The sequence below is a fragment of the Miniopterus schreibersii genome (assembly GCF_964146895.1).
Source record: "Miniopterus schreibersii genome assembly, chromosome: 10".
NCBI classification, from domain to species: Eukaryota; Metazoa; Chordata; class Mammalia; order Chiroptera; family Miniopteridae; genus Miniopterus; species Miniopterus schreibersii.
The window spans coordinates 62,403,042-62,426,830 of NC_138110.1; the positions used below are offsets into that span (position 1 = coordinate 62,403,042).

Genomic DNA, 23,789 nt, shown 5'->3' on the forward strand with positions numbered 1-23,789 from the left:
AGACACTGCACTCCATCAGTGTTTGTTGACTTGAAAATATTGTTGACTGTGGCTTCTGTCGGGATGTCTATCTTTTGCAGCTCTTTTCCTCCCCCTTTTAATTTGCTGCTTCTAATCTGTGTGTTCTGAGAATTTGTGAAACCAGTGTTGTTAGAAGTGTATGTAATCTGAGTCAATAAGCTCTGAATGGTGGCCAAGGGCCTCTTATGGCATTACTATGCGTGGACTTTGTGACAGCTCTTTCGGTGGCTCAGAAGCCACTTTTCACAGAATTATGGAATCTAGAATGTTCCTGTTGGAAAGGATCTAAAAATTGGTTTACACCAATCCCTTGGTTTTCCAACAGTGAAACAGGCCCAGAGAGGTTAAATGTCTGGGTCAAAATCACACCGCTGTCTGGTGCCAGAGCTAGCCTAGAGTTCCCTGACCCCAAGCCCAGTGCTCATTCCACTACCTCTCACACTTCACAACATTTTCCTCAACACTTGAGGGCCCAGAAAGTCTGATCTCTCCAGAATAATGTGCCCAGAGGAATGCTAAGAAATCATCTGGGGAAGGAAGCAGAAAAAGATGACTTAGCAGGGGCTTCTGAATACTTGGGAGATAGGGAAGGAATAAAAGAACATAATCCAGGATGCGCTCGTTGCTCCCTGGGGTATCAAATCTGGATTAAAATGTGCCTGGTACTTTGGGTCCTTACCCTTCCCCATTCCTTGTCACCAGTGAGAAATGGGGGTGCTCCTGTGTAAGCAGACCTAGCAAAGGTTTACATTTGCACCTTAGCCTCTAGAGTTAGAAACCCCAGAAAAGCAGCTAGTGGAGTTCATCCACAACCTCCTGACCCTCAGGAGAAAGGCTGTTTTAACCCAGAATTATAAGTGAATTGTTAACGCCAAAATGTACTTGCAAAATAGGTCAAGCGAGAGGGCGTTGGGTCAACTGTTACCAAGTTAAAGGAGAATAGACAATACACTACTTTTAGTATTTGTCTTCCCTTTGCATTAAGTTTTGCTATTTCCTTGTGGCTTGGAATGTAAAATCCATTGTTAAAAGTTTTGTTCTGAATAAATATTTATCTTTTGTATTGCAAAATACACTGCTGCGCTATTTCCTTTCAGAAGAATCATGGGTACACAGACCCCTAGTTCAAATCCATACTTCCCACACACCACTTGTTTACTCTGCAAATACAGTTCCAGCCCTTGACGGTTACATTTAGCACCTACTCTGTTGTTCCAGGCCCTTTGGAGTTGCTCCCTAAACGCAGTGTGCTAATCACTTAGCACACTTAAAACTCAAGTTTTAAGTCCCTAACTCAGCTCCAAAGAATCAGAGTCACTGGAACAAGGAAAACATTTTTAGCAAGCATCCCCAAGCAATTCTGATGGGTTTCCAGTTTTGAGACCACAGTTCTGAATGGTACTAAATGAGTGAGAGGGACTCTGCCCTTTGGAAATTACAAATCAGTGGGAAGGACAGAGGGAAGATGTCAATTTCATCATCTTACAGTTATTTTAAGTGCCAGGAATTGGATGCAAAGTATTCATGGGCTTTTTTTTTTTTTTTTAATGCCATCTCTTCCAGCTATAAGGAAGAGAGAAAGAGTCCAGGACTCTTCCAGGAGAGCAGACTCACTCCTCCAAGCTAGTCCTGGAGATTCCCTCCTCTCCACCCCAAACCTAACCCTGGGAAGGACTTTTCAGCCCTGAGATGTTAAAACGATCAGATCCTAAAAAGGCTCCCAGTGTGTTGATTCTGAGTCAGTGATTTCAGGATATTTACAGAGCTGATCCGGTGTAGTTGGGGCTTGGTTGGCTCTTGGGAACCCTTCCTTTCAGAGCCAGCTCAGCCCTTCTCCTCTCCCAAAGCAAACAGAGCCTTCCCTCCTCCTCGAAGCCTCCCTCCTGTCCTCCCCTTCCCCCTCCCCCTCATCTCTTTCTCTTCGCTGCTTTGCGTTTTCCTCCCTCGCACGGCTTGGAGGCCAGTGGCCAGGAGAAAGCCTGCATTCATCATATCCCCTCCCCCTTCTTCCTCGCAGGCGCCTTGCCAAGGAACCTCCTAGGAAGGATCTTCCCTCTCTTGGCCCCTCCTGCAACTCTCCTGGAGGGAGCTGAGGAAGAAACTTTCTCTGCCCATCCCCCCACAGGATCCGCCCCAGGGCCTCCTGCCGATCTGGGGAGTGAGCCACGGGTTGGAACGAACAAACCTCCCCCAGCTTCCTCTCCCAATCTAGCAGCCCCCAAATTACAATTCCTCACTGTTCATGGACTCCAGGAGAGCGTGCAGAGATCCCCAGACTGAGGCTGGCCGACTAGCTGCCAGGCCCTGTGCAAGGCGCTCTGCATACACCCATGAACAAGACGGTGCACTTGCAGGAGGAGATACAGATAAGTAACAAATTTATTAAATAATATTAAGTACTTTTAAATACTCTGAAAAAATACAAAACTTACAGAATTGTGTGAAGTACAAGCGTCCTGGAAGGGATGATGTCTCCTCTGAAACCAGCAGGATGAATAAGAGCCAGGTAAAGAGGAAAGAGATATCCAAGCAGCAGCAGCAGCCTGTGCAGAGACCTGGAACACAGCGTGTTCCTTCTGGCTAGAAAGTCATGGAAGATGTGGTTGGGAAAGGCCAAGAGGAGGTGACAGGGCTTGCCAGTGTTATTTAAGAGGTTTGATTTTGTCCTAACGCCCTCCAGTCTGACCACCTCCATTCTATTAATTCAACACATTATGTTAAGCACTAACTCTTTAGGAAACAGAATAAAACAAAATAGTCAAGTCCCCTGGGGCTCAAATTCTAGAGTCACAAAAATAGGTACACTAATTACAAAGTGATAATGCATTAAAAGAAACATGCAGTGATATCTTGTTCAACAAGGAAAACTGATCTGGTCTTAGGGGTCAGGGATAACATCCCAGAGAATGTGTTTGAACTGAGATTGAAAGGATATATAAGGAGTTAATTGAGAGATGGGAGTAGGAGTTAAGGGGTAACAGGGGTGTTAGCCTAGGCAAGGGGATAACAAGTATAACAACCCTATAGTGGGAGAAACCCTGGCCAAATCTAGAAATCCAATGAAGTCTAGGTTTAGAAACAGAAACCACTCTAGTTAATGAAGAAAGTGATGGACCCTAAACTGGGTATTAGGAATGACTCCTAGAACACCACAGAAACTGACCTACCAGGGGAGCTACTACCCATCTCATAGTCAGAAAGGAGCCAGGTCACCACTGGAAAGGCTGAGTTTGAGAATGCTGAAGCTGCCACCCAAGGACAGGCTGCTAGGATCAGAAAGCCACTGCCAGGACAGTGAAATGTCAAGTCCTTGAAGCTAGAGACCATAAGCTGGTATTTCCACAACCATACTTAAAAGCAAAAATAACCCAAACTGTGACTTCTGCCTTCCACCTTCTAAATCTCATGCAAGTACATCTAATTGCTGGAGTCTGAAAATATTTTAGCTTTCCTGCATGTGTTGCACAGGAAGGCACATAAACAGTGGGAATGGATGTCATCTGCCAACTGACCTTATCCAGCCCAGCCAGTGTGGCTAAAATATAGAGAGGAGGAGGGAGATGATGGTATGAAATAAGGCTGAAGATCTTAGGGGGTCTGGTCAGCCATGTTTAGATTTTTTTTTTTTTTAAGAAGTGAGCCAGCTGAGCTGCTTGGGCTTAGGGAACAAGTTACAGAGGCAAAAGAAAAGAGGGGCCTTTGGAGCTTAGGAAAAAGAGGCAGAGAAGCACCTGCCTGGGGAAGGGCTGGGAAAAGGAGAGAGAAAGAAGGAGGGAGGGAGAGAATTTGAGTCTAAGAATGATGAGAAGCCATTGAAAGATTTTTAAGCAAGGAAGTGACATGATCAGGGTTGTATTTGTTAAATACCATTCAGGAAACATTATAGAGAATGGGCAGAGGGAAGCCCAAGTGGAAAGATGTCCAGTTTACCCAGGTGAGAAATAAGGGTAAATTGGGCCTGGATGATGCAGATTGAGAAAAACAGGCAGGGTAAAGATATATTTAGACACTTAAGTCAATAAGACAGACATGGGCTAGGGAAGGGTAAGTACCATAATTGACTCCCAGATTTCCAGCTTCTGCAATTGGATAGGTGGTCGGGTCATTCCCTGAGATGTAGAACAGAGGAAAAAATCCCAAGTTTGGGATGAAGGCCTTGAGTTTGATTTTGGATGTGTTGAGTTTAAAGTCTCCATAGAGAATGTCTAAGAGAAGGTGTGGAATAGGTGGTTCAAAATGCACGGTCTTAAATTCTAAGAAGAGTTCTGGGCTTGAGAAATAAACATGAATCCTATAGCAATAGCTTTCACACTCTATCAACACCCCATATTGAGATGCACATTTCACATTGCAGCCATCAGAGATATGTATGCACGTGTACTTATATATAAAAAAACAAGTATATATATATATACACAATATTAAACCTGTGGGTAGTGCACCCTGATACATTTTTTTTTTTTAACCAGTACATGCTTAGAGGAGGAGGAGAGAGTGAGAAACATTGATGTGAGAGAGAAACATTGATCGGTTGCCTTCCATACGCTCCCCAACTGGGGGATCAAACTCTCAACCCCAGGTATGTGCCCTGCCCGGGAATCGAACCAGCAACCTATCAGGGCATGGGATGACACTTAACCAACTGAACCACTCTGTCCAGGCACCTTAATATTTTTTAGTCTATTGCTTCATTGTTTTATAAATGCTTATGTGATCCATTAAATCAATTTTACAATCTCCTAATGTGTCATGAGAGAAAACAGAGCAGAGGAAGATTATAGCAACTTGGATCGTACTCTATGTGAGTTTTCCCTGATGGGAAAGGATATTATGACAAGCTAATAAGGGACAGCCAGAAAGGGAAAGGAAAACAAGAGTGTAGAGGCTCATAAACAGGGAGGAGAGTTACAAGTGGCAGGGATTAACAACTGTGCTGAGTGCTGCAAGAGGTCAACTAAAACTGACTGTGAGCCTGTCCGGCGTGGCTCAGTGGCTGAGCATCAACCCATGAACCAGGAGGTCATGGTTTGGTTCTAGGTCAGACCACATGCCTGGGTTTCAGCTCAGTCCTCAGTAGGGGGCATGCAGGAGGCAGCCAATCAATGACTCTCCCATCATTCATGTTTCTCTCTCTCTCTCCTTTCCTCTCTCTGAAATAAATAAAAACACTTTTTTAAAAAACCAACAAAAAAAGCTGACTTTGAGAAATTACAAGTAAAGAATTGACTTTCCTTTCCTAAAAAAAAAAAAAAAAAGAATTGAAGGGTGCCCATTGGATTGAGTAATGTGGAGGTTATTGGTAAGGGCCTTTTAGAGTAGAATGAGGGGGGCAGGAGACAGACTAAGGAACAAATAATCTTCCTAAAATGCCAATCCAACTCCTTTCACAGGAGGCTCCTAGGCTCCTTTAGGACCTCATGCTTAGCCAGAGTGCGCATTACATCTCTTCATGTGAACCCAGGTGTGGCAGCCAGAGGAGTTCAGTATGGTGGAGTATGGAGTGGTACGAGAGGAAGCTAAAGATCACTGGTGGTGAGATCATACCAAGTTGAAAGTGGAGTTCCATAAGAGTGTACCAGACATGTGCAAAGCCAATAGGCCCGTACAGCACCACTCACTGGCTTGTCAATGTAACTAAGAATATTTGGGGAGGACAGGTTTCATGAAAATCCACACAGATATATTATAGAGAATAGAAACTTTGCAGAGTTTTAAAATAAAACATGGACAGACATCTTTAGAAAGCAGTTTGTTTGGCACTATCAAAATTCACGTAACTTTAACACAGCAGTCATTAATAGCTAAACTTGGACATGTGCACAAAGATGAATGTACCAGGGTGTTCACTGAAGCATTACTTTGGGTACCAAAAACTAGAAACAATCTGATTATCTATCAATAGGGAGCTAGAGAGTACTTCCAAATAGTGGAACACTATGCAGCTATTAAAAGGAACAGTTCTATATATATTAATATGGAACAATTTCTAAGACATATTTTAAAGTGAACAAAGTAAGATATGTTATACTACCATTTACATTTTAATTTTACCTTTTCAGCTTCATTGAGGTATAATTGACAAAATCATAAAATGTAAAGTGTTCAATGTTATTTATATACGTATTACAATTTTTAAATGATAGAATACATATTTATGTACAAATGCTTATTTATGTACAAATGCTTACTTATGTACAAATAACTCTGGAAGAATATTAGTGAAATTGGTAACTGTTGTAGCTTATGAGAAGAACTAGATATTAGGGGTTTGGGATGGAAGGAAAACTCATTTTCCACGGTATATCCCTGTGTTGTTTTGTTTTGTTTTTATTTTGTTTCTGTTTTAACTCTTTTATATGTTATCTCTGGCCAAAAAAAAAAAAAAATTAGTAACAAAAATCAATGCAAAACAACATAAAACTTCAAAGAAATTCCTGTAGACTCTACAAAGACAGGAATCCATTTCCTCTATGTTTAAAAATAAGAAACTTTAATGGGAAAGTTTAATACTCTACAGCAAACAACTCTGGTCTCCCTGCTTCCAAGCTTGGTCTCCTTCAATCCAAAAAAATAGTCCTCAAAATGAAATTTGATCACATTATTCCCAAGCTTAAAGACCTTCAAAGACTTTGTGTCCTCCCCAGAGCCCATTAGGCGCTGCCTCCTCTGGGCCTCACCCCTAACCCAGGCTGGGCTCCTGCTAGTCATTCCAGGAATTCACCCTCCCGGACACGTGGTTAACCCTTACCTTCCCTGGTGCTCAGCTCTAATGCCACTTCCTAATTGCAGCCACCCTCTCTTACATTCTCCTCTCCTTCAACAGTTACTGCAGATACAGTGACACATTTATTTATGCCATGGTTTGATTATGCCTCTGTCTCTCAATTTTGAGCTTCCAGAGGGCAAGGACCATGACTTTTTTGCTCTTGGCTGTAGCTCCAGCATTTAGGACTGTGCCTGGCACATAGTAAAAGCCCAATAAATATTTATGGCATGAATGATCTAGAAATTCCTTGGCTGAGGTTACAGATCAGGACATGTGTCTACTTGTCCTTTTTTAAAAAAACATTTTTATTGATTTGAGAGAGAGAGATTTTTGTTGTTCCACTTATTTATGCATTCATTGGTTGATTCTTTAATTCTTGTATGTGCCCTGACTGGGGACTGAACCTGCAACCTTGGTGTTTTGGGAAGATGCTTTAACCATCTGAGCTACTCGGCTAGGCTACTTGCCCTTTGATAATTCCCTCTTCAGACTTTATACTGAAGAAGGACTTATCCATTCATCTTTAAAAAGTTAATTCACACCCGGCCAGGCATGGCTCAGTGGCTGAGCATCATCCTATGATCCAGGAGATCGAGGTTCGATTCCCGGTCAGGGCACATGCCTGGGTTGCAGGCTCCATCCCCAGTGTGGGGCGTGAAGGAGGCAGCTGATCGATGACTCTCCCATCACTGATGTTTCTCTCTCTTCCTTTCCCTTCTTCTCTCTCTGAAATCAATAAAGATATATGTGTGTGTGTGTGTGTGTGTGTGTGTGTGTGTGTGTGTGTGTGTGTATATATATATATATATATATAAGTTAATTCACTCCTTCAGTCTTCTCACCTTTGGTCAGGCTTTCCTTCAGTCTGGGAGGTCAGGCCCATCCTCCCCTCTTTCTCTGAGGGAACATCACTGAAACTTAGTCTGCATGTCCCCTGGCACTAAAAGGCACAGAGGCGAGCACCAGGCTCCTGGATTCCGAATGCCTGAGTTCAACACTCCCTTACCCCTAGCAAGAGTAGCCCCTGCCCTGAGCCCCCACCACCTCTCCTCAAGGGACAGGGAGAGGATTTTGTAGGCACAAAACAACTGCCCACCCAGAGTCTTTGCCCTCCCTTTCTAGAACATTCTCTGAGCCCCCAGAATTCCCTTCCAAAATATCCCTAAGCTTCTTTACAGGCCTTTGTGGGCCCCATTCCTGGGTCCATCTCAGCTGAGGGCAAACTGCACCATCTGATTGATGCACACCTTATAGACCTGAGGCTTAGGTCTCAAAGCAGCTGTTTGTCAGACAGCTAGGATATGGCATCCCTCCCTGATGGGATGGGAGGTCGCTGGACAAAGGCTGGATGCAGGATCCAGAGGGTAGCTCTCCGGGGCCAATACATTCTTGCCCAGAACTCCAAGAGTCCTGGAATTCTAATTTGAACCTGGCCTTCCAGGTTGTTATGAAGGTATATTCTTCAAAGAGGAGAATAGAACGTATTTCATTAACACATTGCTGTAGATTGATGTATAACTTCTATTTAGAGACATATAGGTGTACTGGACTCTAGTTGTACTCTTGTCCTGAGCTCCACAAATGTCCCTGTTTGGTTGTCTCATTGCTGAGCCGCATAACCTCTCCAGGCCTGTTTTCTTACCAGAAAAATGGCAACTGCCTCATCAGGGCTGGTGAAAACTTGAAGTGAAACAATTAATTCATGTAAAGGGTTTGCTAGAGGGTCAGGCCCTCAGTAAACAGTAACTATCATTTTCCTTTTTGTCTTCTGGTTATCATTTCCCACGCTTTTTATAGGATGCCCAAACTGGTCTCTTTTGTAGGATTTCCACACTGCTCCTCCCTGCTTACTGACACGGATGATAACCTCCCTATTCTCTGCACCCAGTCAAACCCTACCCCTTCCTCAATTATGATAATAGCTCCTGCGTTATGATAACAGCGTTTACTGTTTCAGGCGTATTAAGAACTTGACCCGTGTTATCTCAGTTCTGACACCGACTCGGTGAAGCAGGTACTGTGTGTTTCTCCCCAACACAAAGACTCTGGGGTCCGGAGCGCTGCGGCGGTGGAGCTGGGAAGCGGCAGAGCCGGCGGGAATGCGCACCGAGGGAGGCGTCCCGCAGTCAGGTCCCCCAGGACCGAGAGCCACGGTCCTGTTTGCCGCCTCCTCCTCCAGTGCACAGGCGCCCCCTCTCTCCTTCGATCCCCATACCCGAGGCTGTCACTCCGTCAGCTCTAGGCGGGTCTGGCTACGGACTTTCCGCCCAAGAGGGCGGGCACTTGGTCTCACGCCACCTGGCCCGCATCACGGGCCCCCCCCCCCCTCCTTTTCTTCCTTTCTCCCTCCCATTGAGTATTAAGTACCTACTCTGTGCCAGGCGCTGTGTTCATTCACATGAGAAATGTCACCAGTGCAGAGGGAAGGATGCAATTATATGTAATTTTTCTCTTTCTTCTTTACGCCTTTTTTTTTTTTTTTTTGCCAGTGACCACGCAGGTCAGGTTCCTCGAGCCCAGTTCAGATGCTGCGTGGCTAGGTTGTCCAGAAGAAGGCCCTGTCTCCTTAACTCCCAGCCCCCACGCACCCAGCACCAGCCCTCAAATCCAGGCTGCCCTGCCCCCTCCGGAAGGGGGAGTTGGGGCGAACGCAGAAATCTGAGTGGCTCTTTCAAGCCTCGGTTGCCGTAGAAACGGGCTGCGCGGCCTCGGCGGCCCATTACACCCCCTCCAGCCGCGAGGCCCGCGGCCTCCCGCTCCGCCCCGGGTTCCAGCTCCAGCCCGGGCACCCCGTCCTGCAGCTGCGGGCAGCCCACCAATGGGCAGGCCCCTTAGCTTAGAGCCCGCCCTCGGCCCAGGGACACCTCCAATGAGCTTCGAGCCTGCTTTCCCTCTAGCTGCGAAGTAGCAACGGACTCGATTTTTCAAAAAAAGGAATTTTCCAAGTTAGAAGGAACTAACGTCTCTGTCAGTTGAATAAGCTTTGGCTGGTATTTTATTTAAGGAGAAGAAAACTTCCAATTACACAATATATGTCATCCTCTTTTAAAATAATTTAGGCAATGAAAATGTAGGCAATGGTGTTGATATCTGTTGTATGTGGATTTCTTTCATTATAGGTATTTTCATTTAATTTAAAATGATCAAAGAAATAGTCATCTTTCCCTGTTTGTATTTCAAATACATACAAATAAAGACACTGATTTGTGGATGCTGAGTTCATGAGACATTGACCTAAGTAATTGATAGCTGCCTTTTATTGGACAGTTTAACTCCTGGATCCAAAGCATATGAAAACTATAGGATAAATGAATATTTTTCTTAATCCACTGAAGAAATTCCATTTTTAAGGCAGGCTGTTTAATGGCTTTGATACTCTAAAGTCTGGATAAACTAAAGGTATTTTTGAAACCCTGTGCCATTCTTTTAAAAATAAACTTTATTTTTTAGAACATTTTTAGATTTACAGAAACACTGAAAAGATAATGCAAAGTTCCTATATCTTCTCTCCATTCCATTTTCTCCATTATTAACATCCTACATTAATATGGCACATTTGTTACAATCAATAAATATCGATACATTGGTATTAACAAAAGTTCATAGTTTATTCAGATTTCCTTAGTTTTTACTTAATGTCCTTTTTCTATCCCAGAATCCCATCCAGATGCCATATTGCGTTTATCTCGTTTCTCTTTGGGTTCCTTCTGGCTATGGCAGTGTCTCGGATATCAACATGAGTTATCCCTGTTGGTATTGACCTTGATCACATGGCTGAGGAAGGGTTTGTCAGGTTTCTCCACTGTACTTTTACCGCTTTTCATGCTGTCCTCTTTGAAAGGAAGTGATGATGCTTAGCCCACAAAGATTTGTCTCTTTTCCTCTGTTTATTCAGTCATTTATTTATAGCACTATGGACTCATAGATATTTATTTCATACTTTAGGTTGTAATCCAATACTAAATTTTGTTGCTCAGATTGTTCCAGTTTTGGCCTGTGAGCTCTTTTAATTGGCCCCTGTGTCCTTTGATATGCCCCCATCTTTGTATGTCTTTTCTTTCTGTTATTGTTCTTAAGCATTCTCTCACTTTCTCGCACTATATGATGCCCCAGGCTCATCTTGTATATTTCCTGCCCCAGTCCTAGAATCAGCCCTTTCTCAATGGAATTCAGCCCTGATTCCTCCATTGGAAAATGATATTAGAAACCAAGATCTGGGCACTAAGTGTGCTCGTTGCTGGGGTGTTGTTTCTTTGAAGCATTCTCAACTAACAAAACAAAGAAATATGTGTGTGTATATTAACTTATATTTATCACATATCTATAAATATTTCTGTATGTAACCATCTGCATCTATATTAAGCTAAACATGAGTTCATAATTATATTTCCAACTCTCATCCATTACTACATGAATCATTCTAGCCTCCTTCCCTTGCTTACCTGTAAAGTCTTACTCCAACAGTGAAAAACCTGGTTCTCACCACCCACCATCCATTTACTTAATTGTTCAGTTCCAGTATACAGGTATAGCAGTGTCAGCTTCGCTAGTCCATACCCCTGTGGGAAGCTTTATCAGCTAGAGTGCGGTACTCTGGACACTTTCTTATGCTTTTAGTTTTACAGACTCCACTCATTTCTCAAGTTACTTAAGTCAGCACCCTTTCCCTCACCCCTTCGGTGAGGTGGTTTCATACATTTGTAATACCGCTGATTGTTTTGTCACATGGTACACTCTATCTTGGGATTCTGCAGATGTCCTAAGTGATTTTTAAAATTTTTTCATGCATTAAGTTCTGTGGGCTTTGACAAATGCATAATGTCCTGTATCCACCACTACAGTATCATACAGAAGAGTTTCACTGCTCTGTGCTTCACCTACTCAACCCTCTCCCCGCCAAACCCGACAACCACAGATCTTTGTACTGTCTCTGTAGTTTTGCCTTTTTGCTCCTTTTTTTTAAAAAAGAAGACTCACAACAGAGTATTTTTGTTGTTGCTCTTGTTCTAGCTACCACTCATTGAACCTTTACTGTGTCCCATGTCCTGAACTATTGTGCTCTTCCAATTTTGCAGATGAGGAAACTGAGGCAAATGAGATAAAGTAACTCTCTAAAGACTTATAACACTGAACAAAATTTGACTTAATATCCTGGTTGCTTTGATTGTTTAAAGCCCCAGTATTTCCATGCTTGACTTCTGAGAATTATGGGAATCCACTATAATTTAGCCAGTAAGATGAGGATGGCTTACTTCCTGAGACCCAGGAAGTCTCAGTTTATTTCTGTTGTTCCAGCATAATTATTAACAGTGTCTCCTTTTATGATGAATTATATAGTCACCCCCAAAGAGAAAAGTCTAATGAATTTCAGAGTCAGATGGTGGGGGATAAGCATTATACTCCAGGAGATGTAGAGATGGACCAATGGGGTGTGATTTCAGAATCACCGGATGGGACCCACTATCCAGATAAAATCCTCTCTCCTGTCTAGTCACCTTCCCCTTCCTTCTCCCAATCTGATTATTCACCAGTTCCACCAATCATGCTGATGCTGCTAAAATGACTCTGACGCTGTCCTCTTCTGATTGTGAACATGCCCCCAGTTCTGGTCTCTCTTCTCTGCCTTGTGCTTCTCTGAGTCTCAAACTACATTCGTGGATTGGCAACCCAGCATTCCGTCAGGGATTTTAAGACTTTGAGATGTCACAGAGAAGTTAAAAAATAACACACACCCCCCCAAAAGAGAACTTGTTTTAAAGTTTGGGAATGGGCAAAAAGATTGTCAACTTTTTATTCTGCCAGGTAAAGACCAGAAAAACCTCCATCTTCTCTGTTAGCACTGTCTATTAGAAATGTAATGCAAACCATAGGTGTACTTTTTCATTTTTCAGAAGCCATATTTACAAAGGTAAAAGAGAAAGAAAACAAGTGAAATTAATTTTAACATATTTACTTAACCCAATATGTCCAAATAGTATAATCTCAACATATAATCAACAGAAAAAAATAATAATGTGATATTTTACATTTTTATACTGTCTTTGAAAGTGATGAGAATTTTGCACAACACATTTCAACTTGCATTAGCCATATTTAAGTGCTCAAGAGCCACATGTACACAGTGCTATACTATTATGCAGTAAAAGAAAGAGCCCTGTAGTACACACACACACAGAGGATCATAATTTCTGAATTTTTAAAGACATTTAGATGAATTAAAAAATGACTTACTTTGCCCAGCAGGTGTGGCTCAGCTGTTGATCCAGGAGATTGCGGTTCAGTTCCAGGTCAGGGCACATGCCTGGGTTGCAGGTCGATACCTGGTGGGGGGCGTGCTGGAGGCAGCCATTCAATGACTGTCTCATCACTGTCTCATCACTGATGTTTCTCTCTCCCTCTCCCTTCCTCTCTCTAAAATCAATAAAGATATATTTTTAAAAAGTGACTTACCTTGTTCTTATTGTTCTTGCTCTTCATTGTGAATGTCCTTAAGGGCCATGCCAGTTTGCAGACTGTTTTGGAGTTAGATGGTTGGGATGGTTGGAGTTGTTTGATGGTGCCTGGAACAGTCACACCTACCTGAGTGGCTCCTTCCTCCCTTCATTGAGTCAAACTATGAGTCTGTGTTGTGTCAAACTCTGCTGGGTGTTGGGGATACAATGGTGAGAGTGGAAATCAGGTGGGTCCTCTGATTTCATGGAGCTTCTGCTCTGCCATGACGTACCAAATGGGACTGTGTCTGCAGAGAATTTAAAACAATAATAAAACTGAGAGTCAATCTGCATTTTTTGCTGTTAATCCTTACCCGAGGATATTTTTTCCATTGATTTTTAGAGCGAGTAGAAGGGAGGGAGGGAGAGAGAGAGAAACATCAATGTGTCTCTGACACATCAATTGGCTGCCTCCAGCACTTGCCCCAGTGGAGACTGAACCTGCAACCAGAGTGTATATGCCCTTGATCGGGAATCAAACCTGAGACCCTTTGGTGCACCAGGCAACGCCCCAAGCACTGAGCCACACTGGCCAGGGCCAGTATCCATTTTATTATCACTATATGCCCATAATTCCAAACCATGTCACTGATAAAATTTCCTTCCTGGGAGATCAAATTGTTGGTCTACGTTGAGTCTAAATAATATATTTGTAAGTTTCAATCAGCACATTTTAATTACTTATACACAAACATTATATTCTGCAAGGAAGTTAAGTCAGAGGACTCGCGGTTATACAGTCAGCCCTAACACATGCCAAGTCAGACACGGCTACATGCATTAGTTTTTTGTTGTTTAAATATATCTTTATTGATTTCAGAGACAGGAAAGCAGAGGAAGAGAGAGAGATAGAAACATCAATGATGAGAGAGTCATTGATCGCTGCCTCCTACACACCCCCGACTGGGGACCAAGCCGCAGCCTGGGCATGTGCCCTGACCAGGAATTGGACCTCTATCTCCTGGATCCTAGGTCAGTGCTCAACTCCTGAGCCACGCCTGGCTGAGCTATATGCATTAGTTTTGAGAATAGTTCAGAACAGTCGGGAATTATTAAAGCTTGTTTCCTGACCACTTGTGTCTCCAGCCCCTTTGGTACAACATATGTCTCTGTTTAAACAATAGATTCAAAATAAACAATGATAGCACAGTGATTATGAAGCTGAAGAACCAGAACTTGAGTTGCTTCAATTCTCTCATTTCATACAACCACTTAAAGCTTTTGCACTGAAAATTTAAAACAGTAAAACAAAGAGCAAACTGCAAAATGTGGTAACTGCAAATTTTATTATGTAGTAAAATTGCATTTTCTTATTCAGTAAAATTGTTTTACAGATTTAAACAATATATTTAATATTGAAATTGATTCTTAAAAGTATTTTCTTGTTTGTTTTTAAATACTTTTTAAAATTAATTTTTTATTTAGAGAGAGGAAGGGAGAGGGAGAAACAGGGTTCAAACCCAAAACCTGGGACAACCTTTTGGTTCACTCAACCAACTGAGCAACACCAGCCAGGGCTGTTTTCTTGTTTTTGAACTATAATGTAATTAATGTAATGTCATTATTGCAACAAACTGCTATGTAGGTATGTTTTTATTTCTTCAAAGAAATATATTAGTGTAATGGAAAATTATTGATTCAATACTCTTTTCCTCTTTTGTATTATAGTATTTATTTTTACTGATGATTACATACACAAAGTTCAATAAAAGAATATTTTCAGTCTGCATTTCTTTTCTTGCCGTTATCATTATATTTCATTGATTCATTACATTTCATGACTGTTATTGAAAATAATATCATTTAGAGGAGGTGGGTGTTTAAAAATTATCTGTTCTGAGTGACAAATAAGCTAGGTAGGCCGCTGGTGCACTGAAGAAAAGGAACATGGAATCAGGAGAGCTATAAGAAGGCAGACAGAGGTGGAAGGGCTGGAAAGGGTGGGAGAAGGGATTTCACAACACCGTGTGTGAGGGCTCAACAGGCCTCATTGACTGGAAGCCAGCTCAAAACAGAGAAAATAGGAGAGGAGGTCAGATGAGTGAGCAGGGGTCAGACTAAACTTCACTTGGTGCACCAGGTGAGTCTGTTGTTTATCTTGAGAATAATGGGGAAACCATTGAAGGGTGTTAAGAAGGCCAGAGACACAATCAGATCTGTGATTAGAAAATCCCATCACTCTGGCTTCAGGGAGGAGAGTGGAATGAAAGGAGACCGGGTAGGTTCAGGGACCAGAAAAGGAGGCTGGGCAGGTGCCCAGGTGAGAGATGATGGTGGCCTGGACTGGTGGGGTAGTGGTGGTCAGCTTCACTCCAAGAACCTCATCACCTACCTACTGCAGTCTGGGTTGCACAGCCCAGTGGTGAGCCCAGCCTTGAACTCCTGTGGCCAGTAAGGTTTAGATTCTGGGCACCCATTTGAAAGGACTTAGGGTAATCTGTGTGTACTGATAACCACATCTTAGTGGCAGACTGCAGTTTGGGGTTTTGTTTTCCAAAATTTTACTTCCTTCTTTGGGCTTCCAGAGAATAGGAATTTTAGTGCACTCATCGTAGGGCACTGACTTTGATTCATTCCATAAATATGTATTGAGCACCTACTGTGTGCCAGGGAATCTCCTAGGGATAAAGCAGTAAACAATGACAAAAATCTCTGCCTCTTGGAGCTGACATTCTAGTGTAGATGAGACATCAAAAAACAAATGAACAAATAAAGTAATTGCAGATGTGGTTGGTGGTATGAAAAAGATAGGAAGGGTGATGAAAGAGAATCATGCAACCGAAACAAAGACACCTGATAATACCAAACTTGGGACAGGATATGGAAAATCAGGATTTCTTGTATGTTACTGGAAAAGTAAATTGGTACACTTGGAAGTTTGGCATTACCTTGTAAAAGTTAGCAATCATATGTCTTCAGATGTGCAATCACACTTTCCATGAGATACTTGGGAGACCTTCTGCCCTTGAGCACCAGGGACACATCTAGGACTGTTAACAGTAACACTCTTCATAAGAGCAAAAATCTGGCAATATTTCGAACGTCTGTGGACAGGAGAATGGGTAGGAAAATTGTGTATAGTCCCACAGTAGAAAAATGAATGTACCTCACACAGGTGTGATAATGTAGATGAATTTTAGCACTATATTGAGTGAGACAGTAAGTACCAGAATACTGCATAGAGCATGATACTTTGATAAAGCTAAAGAGGATATTTTTAAGAAAAACATTTGAAAAAGTAAGAAGAGAAAGGAGAAACTGGAATCCTCATACACTGCTGGTAGGAATGTAAAATGGTGCAGGAAATCCATGGAGACAGAGAGATTAATGTTTGCCTTAGAGCTGGGGGTTAGAACAAAGGTGAGTACAGTTTCTTTGGGGAATGATGAAAATATTCAAAAGTGATTGCAGTGACGGTTGCACAACTCTGTGAATAAACTATTGATTGGTACACTTTAAATGCATGAATAGTATGGTATGTGAATTATATCTCAATAAAGCTGTTGTTTTTTTTAATGTAAGGGAAGATTCAGAATAGAAGGAAGGCAGGAGATGGAATGGGAAAGTTCATAGGGAAGGTAGGTTATTAATTTTCCAGTTCTTGCATTAGGTTGCTGATTTTTCTGCAGTGGTTTTTCTTACATTATTTATAAATAAATACATACAAACATAAAGTGAGCCAGTCATGGACACTCAATTCTCTGCACCTGAGATGTATAGTGACAGGTAAGCAACAGCAGAGAGTGGTCAGGGCAGGCCTCTCTGGAGAGTCCCATCTGAACTAAGGCTAGAATGAGATGGACCAGCCATGTGGGGATGGGGTTGAAGAGTTTTCCAGGCAGAGGAGACAGCGTGTACAAAGGCCATATAGTGGGCCCAAGCCTTCTGTATTTGAGGAACATCCAGAAGGCCAGTAGGCATAAACTATAGTAATAATAGCAGTAGTCACAGAGCCAGAGTAAGACCTTTGAGAGGCCCTGAGCGTTTAAAAGATGGCAGTGTCGATCATGTCATTTAAAATAAAACGAATATTAAATCGAAAAAATTAAATAGTGTTAGAAAAAAAATTTAAAGCTTTTATTTTTCATGTGCTCACTCTTTGATACCTTTACTAGGCGTCACGGATGTTTTTACACCCATCATCTCACTTAATTTGTAAAACCACCATATGAGAAAATGCTTTTTCCCCATTTTAAGATAAGCAAAGGAGGTACTGGGATATGAATACAGTAATTGCCTCCATCGAGCATTGAACCGGTCAGGCTCAATGCCATTGTGAATGTTCAAACGGGAACAGCCTGATCTCAGCATCCAGTAAGTCGGCGGACGAAGCATTTGGTAGAGAGCACAACCTTCTCCTTCCGAGTGCCCTGTGCCTTTAAGAGTCACCCCCTCCCGCCCGCGATGCTCCAATTTCCCTTCGGGGCACCCGGAGCATCACCCCGCCCCCTGCTTTGCAGAGCCTCGGCTCAACCCCTCCTCCACGCCCCACACCCTCAGGTTGGGCTCTCAGCCCCCACCCGCCGAGTGGAGGGTGAGGTCTGCAGCCAGAGAAAGGTGCCCTCCGCCCGGACGGTGCCCACCCACTTCGCCCCAGCAGAATGCCATTTTAGACCCCTTCCAGCAACTGATTCCGAGGGGCTAGGCCTCTGCGTTCCCTCCCATTGCCCCGGTCCCGGTCGCGGTGAAGGTGACCTCCCCCGAGGTTAGCACACACCCCGCAGTGCCCGTGCGGGATCACACGTGGTGAGCTGGGAGCGCGCAGCCCCTCCCCGCCACGCGCCTGGAGCGTGCGTCGCCGGCACGCCCCTCGGCCTGGCTCCGCCCCGTGCCCGCGCACGCTTCGTTCGACCCCGGAGGGGCGTCTCGGCCTTCTCACCGCAGCCTGGCTGCGGTGTGTGATGGGACCCGGTGATGGGGCACCCACACATCCCCGAACCGCGCCCGAGGACTGTGAAAAGCGGGAGTCCGCCCTGCTCAGGACTTCGCTGGTAGGCGAGGTGCCCCGGGCCCTTGCGCCCTGAGCAGAGAAGAGCGAGCGGGGACCGCGAGCCTACGTTTCCAGCCCTAGTCCACATGTCCCCGGTTTCGTACGCCTCGGTTTCTTCTCAGGATCTACTGGCGCCTCGAACGAGATAATATGAAAGGGTTCACTGGGCCCAAAAGCATTTGTTGAGCACCTATGTGGCTGGACCCTCTCTGTACTAAGCAGGGACTACATCTATGACACGATCAGTCTGTCACCTTACGAAGCTTTCTTGAGCCTGGGTCCCCAACATTCTGTTCTGGGACGGTTCAAAAAGACGCCCCGAAAGAGGAGGGGGCAGAGGTCCTACCTGGCGGCAGGTGTCATCGAATAAGCTAAAATTTCAAAGGCAAGGCGGGGCGAGAACAAGCTTTCGGAGCCAGATGGGAAGCACAATCGGCGCCCCCGCCCTCCAGTCCCCAACCTAAGAAAAGAAACCGATCTCATCCGACACCCCCAATCCCAGGCGCTAGACCGCCCAGCTCCGCCCCGCACTGGCAGCCAGCGATTGGGAGATGCAAATATCGGGTTCTCTGCCCAGCAACGGGTGACGCGCCGCCCGAGCGCGAGGCGTGGCCCGGCCGCAGCCCAAGCGGGCACCTCGGTGTTTACACGGGGCGGCCCCGCGCGCGCCGCAGCGGCCCGCAGACGGCGAGGGGGAGGGGTGGTGCGCGCGCCGGCGGGGCCGCGCGGGGAGAAAGACACTGGAAGGCGGCGGGGCCGGGAGCGGCGCGCGCGCGGGCCGCGGCTGAGCTGGAGGCTGCTAAGAGAGCCTGCGGGGGCTCCGGGGGTACGAATCCTCCGCCCCCGGAAAGCAATGTGTAGCCTGCAGCGAGGCGCAACTTGCGGGAAGCGGCGGGGGCGCGCCGAGCCCGCCTGAGACCGAGTTGCTGACCTCCCCCCGCCGTCCGTTGGGCCCGAGCGCCCAGCTCCTCTATCCCCAGCTCTCGGGGGCCGGGCCGAGCTGTGGGGCGGGGCCGCCCCTCCGTAGCTGCTGCCTCCTCCCCCACCCCCAGCCGCGGAGGATGCGGACGGCCCCCGGCGGCGTCTAGCGGCCCCGGGCCCAGGCGCGATGGTGCAGCAGCGGGGCACGCGGGCCAAGCGGGACGGCGGGCCGCCGCCCCCGGGGCCCGGGCCGGCCGAGGAGGGGGCGCGTGAGCCCGGCTGGTGCAAGACCCCGAGCGGGCACATTAAGAGACCGATGAACGCGTTCATGGTGTGGTCACAACACGAACGGCGGAAGATCATGGACCAGTGGCCCGACATGCACAACGCCGAGATCTCCAAGCGCCTGGGCCGCCGCTGGCAGCTGCTGCAGGACTCGGAGAAGATCCCGTTCGTGCGGGAGGCGGAGCGGCTGCGCCTGAAGCACATGGCGGATTACCCGGACTACAAGTACCGGCCGCGCAAAAAGAGCAAGGGGGCGCCAGCCAAGGCGCGGCCCCGCCCCCCCGGCGGCGGTGGCGGTGGTGGCAGCCGGCTCAAGCCCGGGCCGCAGCTGCCTAGCCGCGGGGGCCGCCGAGCGGCGGGAGGGCCTTTGGGGGGCGGCGCGGCAGCGCCCGAGGACGACGATGAGGACGACGACGAGGAGCTGCTAGAAGTGCGCCTGGTCGAGACCCCCGGGCGGGAGCTGTGGAAGATGGTCCCGGCGGGGCGGGCTGCCCGGGGACCAGCGGAGCGCGCCCAGGGGCCGTCCGGCGAGGGGACGGCTGTCACCACCGCCTCCCCGACTCCGTCGGAGGACGAGGAGCCTGAGGAAGAGGAGGAGGAGGCAGCGGCAGCGGAGGAAGGCGAAGAGGAGAGGGTGGCGTCGGGGGAGGAGTCGCTGGGCTTTCTGTCCAAACTGCCCCCGGGCCCAGCCGGCCTGGACTGCAGCGCCCTGGACCGAGACCCGGACCTGCAGCCTCCCTCGGGCACGTCGCACTTCGAGTTCCCGGACTACTGCACCCCCGAGGTTACCGAGATGATCGCGGGGGACTGGCGCCCGTCTAGCATCGCCGACCTGGTTTTCACCTACTGAGCCCACCGTCAGCGGGGCGCGCAAGCCCCCAAACCAGCTGTTTACATACAGGAATCAGGTATTGGGGCCCCTCGGAGGCCGAGGCTGGCACCCCATCTCCCACGCAGCCTCCCCCCTCCTGGACGTGCCCATCCCCCTCGAATCCAGACATGCCCCTCCCCCGCAGACACACCCCAAGACAACCCAACCCCCATCCTTTCCGTGACATTCAAGCCCCTCCCCGTCCTGCCCCCTCCTGCACAGCCACCAGCAGCCAGCCCCCCTCCGATACACCTCCCGTCCTTTCCTACAGACCTGTGCCCCTCCCCCACTATGCACTTGCCCCTCCTCGAGGCCGGAGGACACGCCCCTGCCCTTGCTCCGGGATCCCTCCGCCTTCGCCTAGCCCGCCTCCTCTTGTTTAAGGGGGCGCTGGGGCCCGGCGGCCCCGCGCGATTCTCCCAGGCCCCTCCCCTCGCCTCCCAAGGGGGGGAGGGGCGCGCTTCTTTTACTCCTGGAGCGCTGGGACCCGCCCCCTTCTCGCGCATGCTTAGTGCTTCTTGGGAGGAGGGGGCTGGTCCCTCTCGCCAGCTCCGGGGACTAGCGGGGTGGGTGTAGAGCTATCCTGAGAAATATTTTGATCCGGGAGCTGCGGCTTCCTTTCAACCCGACGGGGCGTCACTGCCTTAATGGGAGGTGCTCTCAGAAGGGGGAGAAAGGGACTAGCTGGTCCGAAAGGGTTGGTTTGGAGCTTGGAACTGTCCCAAGTGGCTTAACCCCCTTTCAATCACGGGGTCGCACAGACCCACGTGCACCCCCCCCCCAACACACACACACACCGACTGCTTGAATGCCTATACAGCCTATCTTGGTCCCCAGAAACCTCTCTTTAATTCCCTCCACCTGGGAATTTGGGGTAGCGTCTTTGGAAATTCACCCCAGGAAAACTCAGAACCAAGACACGTACCAGTCTTTCTGGGGACAGGGTCCCTGCTGCTCCCCCACTCTCCCAGAAGTGCCGTCACTCCAGGGCACACTCCCAGCCCGGGCTCCTGAAGCTCACGGCCCCTTCCTATCACCCAAGCCCCTCTGCCCACAGTGATAGTATTCAGTGGGAGAAACTGAGGCACGTTGCTACTAGAGGGTTGAGACTGAGGCGTGATAGCAGATGGAGTGGCAAGAAGAGCCTCGTTTTAAAGAAGAGCCTCGTTTTAAAGCAGCTGACTTGAGAGAGACCATCGACTGGACCAGTGAGACTGAAGGGCGGTCAGAGCAGTGGAGGTGTGCCCTGGGCGCCTCAGTTTTTACGTGTGAAAAATAGGGATAGCGCTGCTGTAGGAGGAAGTTGTGCCCAGTTCGGGGTGTCTTCGGGACCCTGCCCCTGATGTTACTACCCCTCTTACTCCAATTCTCCGCCCAAGCCCCGCCCCTCCGGCCTCCCCCCACCCCCTTGCCCTCACTACCTGTATCTCACCGGCGTGTGTTCACCCTTCCAGGTGTGCACACACTCTCATTCACACACACAAATCTCAGGAACAAACGGTCCCAGAGTCCTCCGGGACCCCTGCCCAGGGTCTCTGCTGGTCTCTGCCCCACGCGTTCCCGTCGCTGACAAAGCCACCAGCTGCCTCCTTTACGCTTGGTGCTCCGGCTCTGGGCCTTTCTCGCGCTCTCTCTCTCTCTCTTTTTCTTTCTTTCTCTTTCTCTCTCTTTTTTAAGTAAAACAACAACAAAAAGACAATGAAAAACCCCAGAAAACGTCATGTGAGTGAAGAGATGTCATTGTCTGTGGTCTTGGAGAACTAGTCTAGTAGCTGAGAGGAGGGATCCCTCCCATCTGGGGCACTGGCACCCACATCAGGATTTACGCCAGTCTGATGCCAGGACTGAATAAAGTGTATTTGCCCCTACCTCGCCCTGTGGTTCTACATGTCTGTGCCTTTCCTCAACCCTTCCCAGTTTGCCAGATTCAAGTCTTTTGATTTAGCACCATCCAGGAAGAACTGGGGGTTCCAGGACAAGTCACCTGGCCCCTCCAGGCCTCTGTCTCCCTCTATCTCAGGACTCCTTGGTCTTCATTAAGGATGGCAAACCCATTCCTGCAGGGGCCAGGCAAGTAACATAAATGAATGAGAGTCTGGGTGGACACTGGCTTCATGACCCACATCAAGGGGTAGGGCTGCTCACCTGTCAGTTGTGACCCTGTGGGATTGCAGCCCACAGTGGCAGGTGTCTAGATTTTTCAAGAGAAGGTGGAAAGTGGATGTTTCTGTGGTCATCTCAATTTCAAAATGAAAGCTGATACAAATATTTTTAAGTCCTTGTGGACCAAATGCAATGTGTGAGGCACACCTCGCCCGGGGGGACACCAGTTTGACCCTGATCTTAATGAGGATTAAAACGCAGTGTTGGGCTACATTGTCTGGGCTCAAAGCCTAGCTCAGTTACCTGTGTGACCTTGAGCAAGTTCACTTCACCCTGACTCCTCTTTCCATACCTGTAACATGGGGATGATAGTGGTACCTGCTTGATAGGGTGAAATGAAGTTCAAGGTGAGAAGCATTTAACATGGTGCTCCAGAAATTGTATTACTCCCTTGTCCAGAGGAGGAAACTGAGAGTCAGAGTGGTGAAGAGCAGCCAAGGTCAGAGACAGGGCTCCAAATCTTGGGTCTGTCTCTATTACTTCAGGGTGTTGCCTCTCCCTATTTGAAACTGCAGATGGTATAAGACTGTTGGCTCAGGGCCTGGCACATAATTGGCCCAAAGTATAGATCTATTGAATGAGTAAAGACAAGCAGCAAGAAACAATGTTTCCTGCCCTTGTGATTCTCACCAGTGTGTTTTGGAAACCGAGACCAAGGCTTTTCAATATTCTTTTGTCCCCGACACCCCCTCACCCTAATTCTTCCTCTGCCCGATCCTGTGAATTCCTAAGGTTGGACAAAGCCCGTTTCCCCAGTAAGAACCAAGGCCAAGTGTGCAGACCGTATTTAGAGAGGGTATTTGGGGACCGGGATATCCATAGATAATTTAAAGGGGGACTAGAGCACATTTGGGAGGTCTGGGCATGTACAGAAAGGTGGCCTGGGGCAGTGCAGAAGTTACAGTAACAGCTTCTCAGCCTCTCTGATGGGAAGCAAGATGCCCCTCCAGAAAAAATCCTACAAGAAAGAGTTGAGGAGGTGTGGAAGACAGATGAGTCACCCAGAATCCCCTTCAAGGAAGGACTTTCCTGGCTGTGGGAAGTATGGTCAGCGGAGAGCCTCTACCTGTCAGCTCTTTGAGGGTCTGCTCCAGTTGCAGAGAGCCATTCACCCAGGGTTGCCTGTATCTGGTGTCTGAGTGAGATCAGGTATGACTGCCTGGCCATTTCAGTTCGTTGTAAGACAGGCACTGGCAGACAGCACTTGTACTGCCCCTCCCCCATAGCCACCCAGGGCCCCTCCAGGGTTGGGGAGGCTTTTCCAGGCCAGCAGTGCCATTT

At 47.3% G+C, this 23,789-nt stretch overlaps 1 protein-coding gene and 1 long non-coding RNA gene across 2 annotated transcripts in view; one reads left to right on the forward strand and one right to left on the reverse strand.

Annotated features, from left to right (window-relative positions):
* Nucleotides 1-9,277: 9,277 nt before the first annotated feature.
* LOC308563256 overlaps nt 9,278-23,789 on the reverse strand; it is a 42,672-nt gene continuing 28,160 nt past the window's right edge. Inside the window, exons 3-5 of the long non-coding RNA XR_013999764.1 lie at nt 13,367-13,526; nt 13,019-13,198; nt 9,278-11,055 (exon numbers count right to left, since the gene is read on the reverse strand). This is a non-coding gene — a long non-coding RNA (uncharacterized lncRNA). The remainder of the gene's footprint in view (nt 11,056-13,018; nt 13,199-13,366; nt 13,527-23,789) is intronic.
* On the forward strand, nt 18,867-22,217 carry SOX12 (SRY-box transcription factor 12). Its single transcript, XM_081150148.1, has one exon. It carries the CDS (start codon nt 19,377-19,379, stop codon nt 20,322-20,324), a length of 948 nt encoding a protein of 315 aa, XP_081006274.1. The 5' UTR covers nt 18,867-19,376; the 3' UTR covers nt 20,325-22,217.

Coding starts and splice junctions, on each gene's coding strand:
- SOX12 (XM_081150148.1), top strand. CDS start 19,377: ATGGTGCAGCAGCGGGGCACGCGGGCCAAGCGGGACGGCGGGCCGCCG.